The 11876-nt window shown below is 39.8% G+C and overlaps 1 protein-coding gene across 4 annotated transcripts in view; it reads right to left on the reverse strand.

Annotated features, from left to right (window-relative positions):
• Nucleotides 1-7495, reverse strand: part of TPX2 (TPX2 microtubule nucleation factor) — a 59276-nt gene extending 51781 nt beyond the window's left edge. For 2 of the 4 annotated variants that reach the window (XR_004619465.1, XM_019798655.2), the window contains exon 1: nt 7345-7468. Coding sequence is in view for 1 of the 4 variants with exons in the window: in XM_019798655.2 (XP_019654214.2) it covers nt 7345-7396 (52 nt within the window). In the remaining 3 variants the exon portion in view is untranslated. The other 2 variants (XM_002918281.4, XM_034640223.1) reach the window with 2 other exon arrangements.
• Nucleotides 7496-11876: the final 4381 nt, after the last annotated feature.

The raw sequence follows: 11876 nt of genomic DNA on the forward strand, positions 1-11876 counted from the left end.
TTTTTTTTTTTTTTTTTTTAAAGATTTTATTTATTTATTCGATAGAGATAGAGACAGCCAGCGAGAGAGGGAACACAAGCAGGGGGAGTAGGAGAGGAAGAAGCAGGCTCATAGAGGAAGAGCCTGATGTGGGGCTCGATCCCAGAACGCCAGGATCACGCCCTGAGCCGAAGGCAGAAGCTCAACCGCTGTGCCACCCAGGCGCCCCGAATAAATAAAATCTTAAAAAAAAAAAAACCATTTGTAGATAATAACTTCCAAATACTGTTTACTATAGGCCAAACACTTTACCAGGCACTTGGCATAAATCATCTCATTTAAACTTCATTAACAATATACAAGGTAAATATCATCACCATTTTAAAAATAAGGACAGTCTCAGAGTAATTAAGCTACTCCAAGATTACCAACTAGTAAGTAGCAGTGTTGAGTTTTAAGACCAGGTCTTCAAGACTCCCAAATCTAGAGTTGCTATAATGTACAGGTTTTTCCTATAACATTACTTCAGAGATGAGGTAGGTAACCAAATCATACTAACCTGTCAGACAAATGCAAAAATTAACTCTGCTTTACATAAAACTAAGTATCCCTGACAAGCTGTTCATAAAAGAATACTGGTAAATTAAGAAACCTATTCTAAATACACTGGGAAAGCTCTGAGCTGAATCAGCCCATAAAGTAAAATGCCACCCCTTAATTTCCCTTTTTCTTAGTTTGTAGTCTTGCATATAAAGTTTTTGCTTTACGTAAGATCAAGTTAGTCTAAACCTCTCAGTGGATATTCTAGAGTAAAAGAGACAAAGAAGAGGGTATTTAAGCAATCAGAAGGAGGGATATCCTCTGAGGTCTAAGAGTGCATTTGATTGATGGGGGTCAAAAGGCAACGGGCTCAAACCTAAATATGCCTAATCTTTACTCAAGTGAAAATTTTAAAACCAAAATACAATTTTTCTAACATGACCTCTTTTTTAAAAAGCTTCTTTTAAGCTATGTTTTGGTCCAGTATGACCAACTCAGGAGACCACCCCCACCAACCCCCCTAAAAAGGGAGCAAGTAAACTAAATATATATCCACTGAGAAGTCTGACTCTCTTCAATAAAAGGTGATTGCACAAGTACATGAACAAAACCAAAAGCAACTACTGGGTTATGCCGGTTTCACCTAGCTGCTTCTCCCACAAATAATAAAATTACGATGTGAAACCTACAAAAATTAAAAAGCACAAGGCCTAGTGAGAAATGGAATAGGCCAGGGCTGGGCCAACTGTTTAAATGAGAGAGACCCAGGCACCATGGGAACTGGATGCCTTCCTGCACCCCTTAATCAAGATTGAATTTCTGTCAACAGGTCTCACTGAAAAAAAAAAAAAAAGAAAGAAAGAAAAAAGGCACATGCGTCAACCACATTCCCCCAAACAAATCAGACTGCCAAGCAAGAGAATCAGCTTCACATTTCAAAATTATCTGAATCTACCACAACTCGAGACTCCTGCAAAACTAGAAACATTCTGAGTGAAGAAATAGCTCTTTCAGACCAATATTCCTACAACAGAAAGAGGAAAAAGCCTCTCGCATATTATGAACTACTTAGTTCCTTTTAGAACTGCCTATAAAGAGCCATCATCATATCATATAGCTCATTTTTGTTTCCAGAAAACAGAGACTAAAAGGATATATATAATCTCTTCCCTTAAGAAACTCACAGTTGAGTAGAGAATACAGACAATAGTGATACAGGATGATCCTTGCTACAACAGGGGAAAAACCAAGGCCACTATGGAAGTGCAGAGAAGGGTACCAGGAGGGTCAGAGAAGGATACCTGGTGGAAGTGATGCATAAAAGATAAAGACAGTGGTGAGCACAGCATAACCTATAGAGATGTTGAATCATTATCTTGTAAACTGAAACTAATATAGCTTTGTGTATCACCATACTCAAGTCAAACATTTTTTAAAAAAGAAAAAAGATATGCACAAACAACAACAAAAAGATACAGACAATCCTGCAGAGCTCTACAAACTAAGCATGAATTCTGACTTTTTCTAAGGGAAGAGATAAATGGAAAGGGGAAACAAATGTGGGAAAAGCACATAATTGAGGAAGATTACAAAAGAAGCAATGTAACTTGTTTCCACATTCATCTGAAATTAACCTCCATCATGTCCTGTCCCTCTTCACTCTCAAACCAAAAATAACTAGCCTTGACAACCTCTATAAATCAAAAGGTGCAGGTTCAGAGGAGGTGGGGGGAAAACTGCAAAAGGGTGCATCTAAGCAAGGTTGAAATAGTAGACTAGCAGCTCCTAAACAAAACAAAGCCGGGTGTGACAAATGTTCTCAAGCGCTTCACTATCCACCTTGCGAGCTGCATTGTACCTATCTCTACTGGAAGAAAAATCATGAGTTTAACAACTGGTAATATAATAAACAGAGTAAGAGTAAATCAAGACTTCATTAGAAGTGTATTAGTTAAATGGTCCCATCCCAAATGGTGCATTTCCCCAGGCACACCCTCTCCTATTTTCACAAGGGATAAGAGATCCTGTTACCGTACCACAAGTTAAATAGAGTTGAGTTATTTTCATCTTACCCAGGGAAAAAACACCTACATTTTTTTTGTACATAAGGGATTAGCAGGAGTCAGTAAATGGCAACATAATCCAGCATGCAATTTTAACTGTTAATCAAAGTCACAAACTAAGTCTAAAGGAAGTTAATGGACTTTGTGTTTCCACATTTATGTTTGCTAAATTCTACATTGAAATTGGATCTGTTTACAGAAACAGATCCATGAAGCTTCCAAAATTGGGTCAATTTAAAATCCAATGACAATCCCTCACTGTCCAAGCACTCAGAAGTCAGCACAGGACACATGGACACTTGTTGTAATTCATCACTGTCCAGAAACCTCAAGCAGATATATTTTTTTATCATCTCTCTCCCAAACCTGTGAGTTATGGATTATAAACTCAATTCTGCTTTATTTATCCACACAACTCTATAAACTGTAATCCACTCTTGTACATCTAGTAAGACCTGGATAAAAATCAATGATGCCATTTACCTTCAAACCAAATAATGACACAGATCTTTGTAGAATACTAAAAGGAAATCTTTGTAAAATATCAGGGAATCTTTGTAAATATCAAAGTGTTCTCCTGTTTCGATAGTAAGAAGCTGAAAGAGTTTGTAAGGGTTGACAGTGGGGCTGCAGGAGGTTACATTCCTAGTGAAATCTCAATCATTCAGTCTTGAAAAGATTTACATCCTTCAAAAGGTATCCTTCTTGGAATGTAGATACACAGGTACCCAAGAACCTCAAAAAACGATTACCTATGAGATGCCAGGAAGTGAGGTAGACAGTGACAGGGTTGAAAGAAGATTTTTAACTATAAAACTTTTTATACTGTTTTGATTTTTGCACCATGTGAATGTATCACATATTTCTAAAATATAAATTTGTGCCTGTGTGAATATACACTATTAAGTGGGTATGTAAATCAGCATAATTTTCCTATGAGGCAATTTGGTGTATGTACCCAAATCTTAAAAATATGCATTCTTTTGACCAATGATTTCACTGCATAAAATACTATGGCAGAACCGTATAATGCAACACCACATAGACATTAAAATTATGTTGTAGCGGGACACCTGGGTGGCTCAGTTGGTTAAGCATCTGCCTTTGGCTCAGGTCATGATCCCAGGGTCTTGGGGTAGAGTCCCCCATCGGGCTTCTCGCTCAGCAGGGAGCCTGCTTCTCCCTCTGCCTGCTGCTCTCCCTGCTTGTGCATGATCTCTCTGACAAATAAAATCTTTTAAATAAAATAAAATAAAATAAAATAAAATAAAATAAAATAAAATAAAATAAAATAAAAGTTGTTGCAAATTTTAATGACATGAAAAAATGTTTATAACCTAATTATTAAGTTGAAAAAAATAATGAAAATTTTTAGTGTATGACTTTTTAAAACCAAATATGGGCACAGAAAAATTCGGAAAGAAATCTATCAAAAAGTTAGCAACAGTTTATCTGAGAGGCAGGATACTGAGTGATAGTTCTTTCTTTTGTTTTTCCGTATTAAAAAATTTTTCTTTCAAAATATGTTACTTTTGAAGATACATTAAACACTTTTGGTGGTAATATATTAGTGTTCCTCTTATTCCTTTTTAACGTAACTCACTTTGGACACAGCCTTACCTGTGGTTTAATCTTTCAGTCCACCTGCCTATAGGCTTGATTCAGAGTTGCAATATATTTTTTCACCTCCCTTCCGAAATGCTGAAGTCTAGCAAGTACTTCCTATCAAGAACCTGGAAGAAACAGAAAGGTGATATAACAGGTTCATATTCTCTGTAGTAAAAATGGTTAACAGAGAAAAGGAAAAGGCTATAAAACATCAAGGATACCCACTCTCAAAACCAAAGAGTGCCTCTAAGAGCTAAAGTCTAAATAGCATAAATCTGCCCCAAATGTCAAACTTAATTGCTGTTTCAGCTTAAGTTTTTTTTTTTTTTTTAAGATTTTATTTATTTATTCGACAGAGATAGAGACAGCCAGCGAGAGAGGGAACACAAGCAGGGGGAGTGGGAGAGGAAGAAGCAGGCTCATAGCGGAAGTCTGATGTGGGGCTCGATCCCATAACGCCAGGATCACGCCCTGAGCCGAAGGCAGACGCTTAACCACTGTGCCACCCAGGCACACCTCAGCTTAAGTTTTTGAATATATATTTGCTGTCTCATGGTGTCTTTAATATTACACACTCCCACTTTAAAACTACCTTTCCAAAATCTGCAATTTAGGAACACTGACACCAATGGGTGATAGTGTACACTTCTACCCTATTCAAACATCAGGACAAATAGTAGGCACACTTATAATATGGAAAAAAAAAAAAACTTTTACTATCTTTTTTTAATAGTATTTTTTAAACATTTCTAAAGTAAGCTCCTTTCTCACTAATCTTTAATTTCCCTTCAATCAAATTTCTCTATGCAAACAAACATAACCAGAACCCCTCTCAGTTATCTATACTTTGTGCACCAAGTACTTTGCACCACTGATCTCTAGGTCCCTGTCTCAAATAAGACCCATTCATAGAATTGTTTGGGCTGTTCAGTCTCCCAGTTCTATTTCCTAATTTTACTCATTGCAAAAATTCGGTTTGCCAAAGGGCATTTAGATCTCTCCTTTCTTCCTTCCTTCCCCAGCAATTCAAAAAGAATTAGGGAAGAGACCCAGGAAAGGCTGAAGAAAAAAATATGTAGGGGATATAGAAGAACTTTGAATATCTCCTAGCATCTAAACAAAAAACGAAGGACTTTTCCACATAATCCTGTCTCCTGGAGAAGCTTAATTGCAAATGTAGGATAAGTTAACTTTATTAAGTTTGGAATACACAGACTTAAGCATAAGCCTGGCCAAAACAACCTACTTTATTAAAAGGTTTAAAGTTTTGGGGTTTTTTTAAAGATTTTATTCATTTATTTGACAGAGCGAGAGAGCACAAGTAGGGGTGCAGCACAGGGAGAGGGAGAAGCAGGCTCCCTGCTGAGCAAAGGGCCCAATGTGGGGCTCGGATCCCAGAACCCTGGGATCATGATACAAGCCGAAGGCAGATGCTCAAACAACTGAGCCACCCAGGCGCCCCAAAAGTTTTCAAGTTTAAACAAATTTACCAACCTAGTTGAATACATCCAGTTTTTCATACCTGCAATTTTGTAGTCAATTTGGATAATGTCCTCCTGCCTATCCAATTCAGCAGATAGTAAGTGGGCAATTTCTGGGCACCAAGACTGTTCTAGTTCTTGTCTAACCAAACTCTGCTTATCAAAAGCCAGTTTGTGTCCCATCTGCTTCACAAAGACATGCTTGCCTGTCTTAAGCCTCATTGATCTCCCTCACCTCTACATTGCCAGGGCACTTACAATACATAACACCAGAGTACTCCAATGCTGTCGTATCTTGTTCAGATTATCACTTGTCAGTTTGAATCAGTCTTTTGTCCTCAAGCACACCAGAAAACCCAAGAGAACATCATACATCTGAATATCCATAGTATCTAACACCAATCTGAGCACACAATACACCCTCAAAAGTCAATTAATTAGCTAAGTGAGCTGGGAACCACAAAAATTTTTATCCCGAGAGTGGCAACTTAATATTGAGCTAACACACCCAACAGTGCTACTCCAAAACAACCAAGGATAATATAGGGGTGGCTTGACAGGGGGTATAATACACTGAGGCCACAACACAAGAATATCCTTATTATAGCAGTAAATAGTTTCAAATTCTGACACCCGATGAGTGAGACAAATACAAAGAAAGGCCATGGGATGTCAAGACAAGGTAGAGCTGAATGAACCTAGGAGTACATAAAGTGATGACCCCAGAGCAAAACCAGCAGAGCACTCAATGCTGTCTGGTCCTAAGCAGGGCTGACTGGGGCAAGCCCTTGGTACTTAACTACGGGAAAACTGTATATGAGACAAAGAAACCATACATCAAGAAAAAGGGAGCAAAACAATCCTACCATATTATAGTCTGGTTCGCACTTTTCCTTTCCTCCTCAATCTATAAATGTACTAGGATAGAAAATTAGAAAGGCAATAATAGATATTCGTTACAAAGGGAGAGGACTAAGCAGATATGGATAAAACAGGATGAATTTCAAATCCCAAACAGAAGGACAACTCCAATTGGAATTAAAGTCCCGCAATTATGTTCTCACACCATATCTATTACCTTTCTATCTTACACAATAGTTTTTAAATGTAGTTGTCTATGTCCACATCTGTTTTCCTCCACCAAAGCCACACTTCTTGAGGGCGGGGCTACCGTTTTCACCCATTTCTTGAAATCTAGATTGCGGGCCTCAGTTTCCTCCTCCATAAAGCGGGACTAAGAATAGCACCCGCTTCATTGGTTTCGTGCGACAATTAAGTGAGAAAACGCACGCAGAGTGCTTAGTCGAGTGAAAGCTTATTTCATCTGTGCGTAGTAACAATGGTCGTTACCGTTATTAGCTTAGAGCCTCCTGCAACCCTTACATTCCCCTATTTCCCACGGCCGGCCTTCGCCTCTACCTGCACACGCAGCCTGCTAGTCTCGGTCGGGACACAGTTCACGGGAAAATACTGTCACCAAGAGAAGGGTGGTCCGAAGCCCGGCTCCCTCTCCGCCTGGCCAGGGTGGCGCCCACACAATACGACCGCCTCAGAGGCCCAGGCCAAGAGGCGCTTGGAGGCGCTGCGGTCTTGGGGGCGACCTCCAGCCGTTCGAAAATCAGGGAAAGGGCAGGCCGCGCCCCAGGTGCTCCCCGTTTCAACCCAAGGCTCACCTTGCCTCAGCTCTGACGACCGAGCGCCCGGAAGATCGCCGCGGGACTTCATTCACTACCGTTGAAAATTTGAACCCAGGCTCTCTAGTCGAATGCACCAATCAGAGTGCAGCAACCGTCAATCCTTAGCCTCCCGATTGGCCCAGAGGATCACAGGGACGCCGGAAGTCAGGATGAGAGACAAGCAAACAACCGGCCCGGGAGGCTCCCGGGAAGTGTAGTTTCATGCAACTGCGTGAGCCCTTTAGAACAACTCTAATAAGGAAATTACTACAAAGCCCAGAATGCTCCACTCCAAATTTTCGGGAGAGGTGGTACCAACTGAAGAGATAAGGAATCGCTTCTGGTAACACAGCGGCGCGCACCTGGACGTCCCCAAAAGTTTCACGAAAGAGAATGTTTATTCTTCCTATGTAGTGCATGGTGCCTTGAATGTTCATAGGAATTCGATTCGTTTTAATATAGAGTCCCCTGTATACAACATAGACTCGCCCTCAGCGTCTGTCCCAGCCTTTAAGGAGTCTCAGTCTTTTTTGAGCCCACGCCCTGATATTACTGGCTTAAAGCCGCAGTTTATGATGGGTTGGTCCTTCCCTTTCAATTCCATTTACGTTCCTTGCTTTATCTTCCTCGTATTTTAGAAGAGAAAACAAAGGCTCAGAGAAGTTGAGTGAGTTGTCTAAAATCAATAAATGGAGGAGGTGGCATTTGAATTAAGAACGTCTGGTCCCATACATCATCGATAATCAGTCAGAAAATAATAGCAGCTACAAGGGGGGAAAGATCACTGTAATAAAAACTACAACGTGTAAGTAAATAAGCCTAGGGGCGCCTGGGTGGCTCAGTCGTTGAGAGTCTACTTTCTGCTGGGGTCGCGGTCCTGGGGTCCTGGGACCGAGCCCCCCGCATCGGGCTCCGTGCTCAGCGGGGAGCCTACTTCTCCCTCTCCCGCTTCCCCTGCTTGTGTTCTCTCTCGGGCGGTCTCTGTCAAATAAATAAATAAATAAAATCTTTTAAAAATAATGATAATAATAAGCCTAAGGGATGCCTGGGTGGCTCAGTTGGTTGGCGTCTGCCTTAGGCTGGGGTCATGATCCCAGGGTCCTGGAATCTAGTCCTGCATTCGACTCCTTGCTCAGCCGGGAGCTTGCTTCTCCCTTTGGCAGCTGCCCTCCCTGCTTGTGCTCTCTCTCTGACAAAAAATAAATAAATAAAAAAGTTTAAAAAAAAAAAAGCTTAAGATCTTTATCTGAAAATTAAAAACTAAAACTTGGTTAAATAACTATAAAAATAAGTAAAGGAGTTTATATACTTTATTAGTGGATGGGGAGATCCAACATTGTAAAGCTGTTAATTGTCCATATGAAGAGTTCAAGGCAATTCCGATGAAATTCGCAATAGGTTTTGTGACGAACTTGCCAAGTTGATTCCAAAATTTATATAGAAGAGGAAAGCACAAGATGTAGCATCTGAATTTGGAAAAATAATGGGGGAGGCGGTGATTGCCATATCAGCTCTCGTGAACATTAACATATTTTTAAGTTATCATAATTTTTAAAGTATAGTTAATTGACTCCATGGGGATACAATCAGCAAAATCCAGGCAGGAAAACTCTACAGGACAACAGATCTCGTTTCTTCAAAACATAAACAGCAAGAGTGGTTTTGGTTTTGTTTTAATACTCCTTCCTATTTTTAGAGATACATATAGAAATGGTAGGGATAAAATGACTCTAGAATTTGCTTCAGAATAATCGGGAGAGTGCAAGGAGGAATGTAGGTGGGAGTATTGATGAAGCAAGATTAGCCACAAATTGATAAGGGTTGAAGCTGAATGATAGGTTCGTGACACACACACACACACACACACACACACACACACACATGTTCATATAAATGTTTGTGAAGTTTTCCACAAAGTTTTTTTAAGCAGGGTATTGCCATAAGAATTTTTTTTAAAACAACAAAAATGATCAGTAGAAGAGTTTAAGAGTCCAGAAACAGACCCATGTATATCAGAATTTAGTAAATGCTGACTAGAATTTCGAATCAGATGGAAACAAACAAGTAATGGAGTTAAGACTTTTGCTTTTCATTTGGAGCAAATATATTAGATTTTTTTCCCATACCATTTACAAAAACAAATTTCAGATTAAAAATTAAAACAAACAAAAACAAATTAAAACCCTAAAGATAGGAAAAAATCAAAATTTTTAAAATTTTAAAAGATTTTATGATGTTCGGGTAGGAAATTTTTAAATATTTCCAACACATATAACAAAGAGTTAGAACCCAATATATAAATTAAAAAAGTCTATGAATCAGTAAGAAAAGAACAAAAACTCAATTGGAAAAAAATGGGGAAAATGGGCAGTTCTTAGAAAAAGAAACAAAATTGGCCATTAAAGATAATGCAAATGGGGACTCCCCTCTACTTGCTAGATGGGATGCTGCCCAATTCAGGAATTCCTTAATAAAGCCAATTAGAGCTTCAAATAAAAAAAAAAAAAAAGACATGCAAAGGTAGTTGGCTTCAACTAATAATACTGAAATTTAAATTACATTTAAATTAAATTTAAACAAGAAGTTACCATTTTCACCCATCAGATTGTTCAAAATTAAAAGTTTGATGGTATCAAGGATTTGCAAGGGAGGAGAGCGAATGGGTTTGGCTGTTTTAGAGGGCAAGTTAGCAACATCTATTAAAATGTCAAACATGTATGCCCTGTGACCTAGGACTTCTATTTCTAGGTTTAGTTCCAAGAGACACATTCATCTACTTTCACATAGAGGCACAGAGGCACAGTCACTGCAGCATGAATTGAGCACCTACCGTATGTCAGTCACTGTACTAAATGTGGGGATAGAATCGTGAAAAGGCAGACAAAATCTCTGTTTTTGGGAACCTGGCATTCTCCCGGAGAGGACAAACTCTAAACGAGGTAAATAAATGTAGTGTATTAGGAGGTGGAAAATGCAAAGCCATTTGCTCTCCAGGCCCCAAGGGGTGGATGGCAATGAGAGGAGGAAGGCAAGGGCTGGGCTGGACAGAGACAAAGGAAGGGCAGGGTCTGCCTATACTGTGGCTACACACTGTCAGCAGACACGTCACCTGACCACTAGGGACCTGCAGGGCCACTGAGTAGCCAGGCCCTGGTGGGGGTGGAGGTAAAAGTAGTTTGCTTTACATTAGGAGAGCAGGGGCATCAGGGCTGTGCCGTGTCCAGGCACTATTAGGCAGAAAGTGCCCAGTGGGTGAGCGAGTGAATGAGGCAGTGCCTGCTCGCCAGGATGTGTGCAAGAACTTCCCAAGTTGTTCCAAGGGGTAAGCCTGACCCAAAGGATTCATCTCCTGTCATTCCTTCTGCATTGATTACATTCTAGGCTGAGTCTCAAGTTCCCATTCTTCATGAATGGATGACTGCGCTGTCTGAAATCACCACAGCAGCCTTTTAGAGCTGAAAGGAAGCACAGACACATCTGGTCCACTCTCCACAATTTCACCTCCAGAAGGTGAAGAGTGAGTCATATAGATATCTGAGGGAAGAGAGTTCCAGGCAGTGGGAGCCGCAAGTGTAAAGGTAGGAGCATAGCAGGCATGTTTTAGAAATAGCTAGCAAGTCAGCAGCTGGATCAACTGGACAAGGAGGAGAATGTCAGGAGATACTCTGGCAGACCAACTGGGCCATTGTGAGGACTTTGATTTTTACTCTCAATGAGGTAGGAGGCCTGGGAGGGTTTTGAGTATTGATTAGCTCTCTGCTTTTAATGGGATAATTCTGGCTGCAGTGCTGAAAACAGAGGGAAGGAGAACAGGAATGGAAAAAGGGAAATCAATTAGTAGGCTGTTCCATTGTAGTTGTGAGAAATTGGAAACCACCTAAATGTCCATAAGTAGGAGGGTATTTTAATAAACTGTCTAGAGAATGGAATACTAAAGTATCAGTTCAGTTCAAAAAAGTTCAACTGATCTGGACTGATGGGGCAGTATTTTTGAGACACGGTTTTGGTTAGAAAAGAAATTGCTGATTGATATAAATTCATTATGAAACCATTATGTTTTTTTAAATTTAACTTATTTTAAGTAAACTCTATCCCCATTGTGAAGCGCGAACTTATAACCCAGAGATCAAGAGTCGCATGCTCCACAGACTGAGCCCGCCAGGCACCCCTGAAACCATTATGTTTTTTTAAAATATGCAAAACAACACTCTTCTTTTCCTGTATGTGTGTACAAATAATGTCAGCTAGCACTTTTCTGGCACTTACCATATACCAGGAACTGTTTGAAGTGCTTTACGTACAATAACTTATTTTATCCTGATAATAACTGTATGAGGTAATGTCATCATTTCCACTTTATAGATTAAGGAAATTATGGCTCAGAGAGGGTAGACAACTTTCAAAGGTCACACAGTTTGTATGTGACAGAGCCAGAATTTGAACACAGGAAGTCCAGCTTCGGAGGCCAAACCCTTAACCACTGCCCTACATTGCCTCTCCTAAATATATATATATAATATATATATATA

This window comes from Ailuropoda melanoleuca, chromosome 13, assembly GCF_002007445.2.
Source record: "Ailuropoda melanoleuca isolate Jingjing chromosome 13, ASM200744v2, whole genome shotgun sequence".
Classification (NCBI taxonomy): domain Eukaryota; kingdom Metazoa; phylum Chordata; class Mammalia; order Carnivora; family Ursidae; genus Ailuropoda; species Ailuropoda melanoleuca.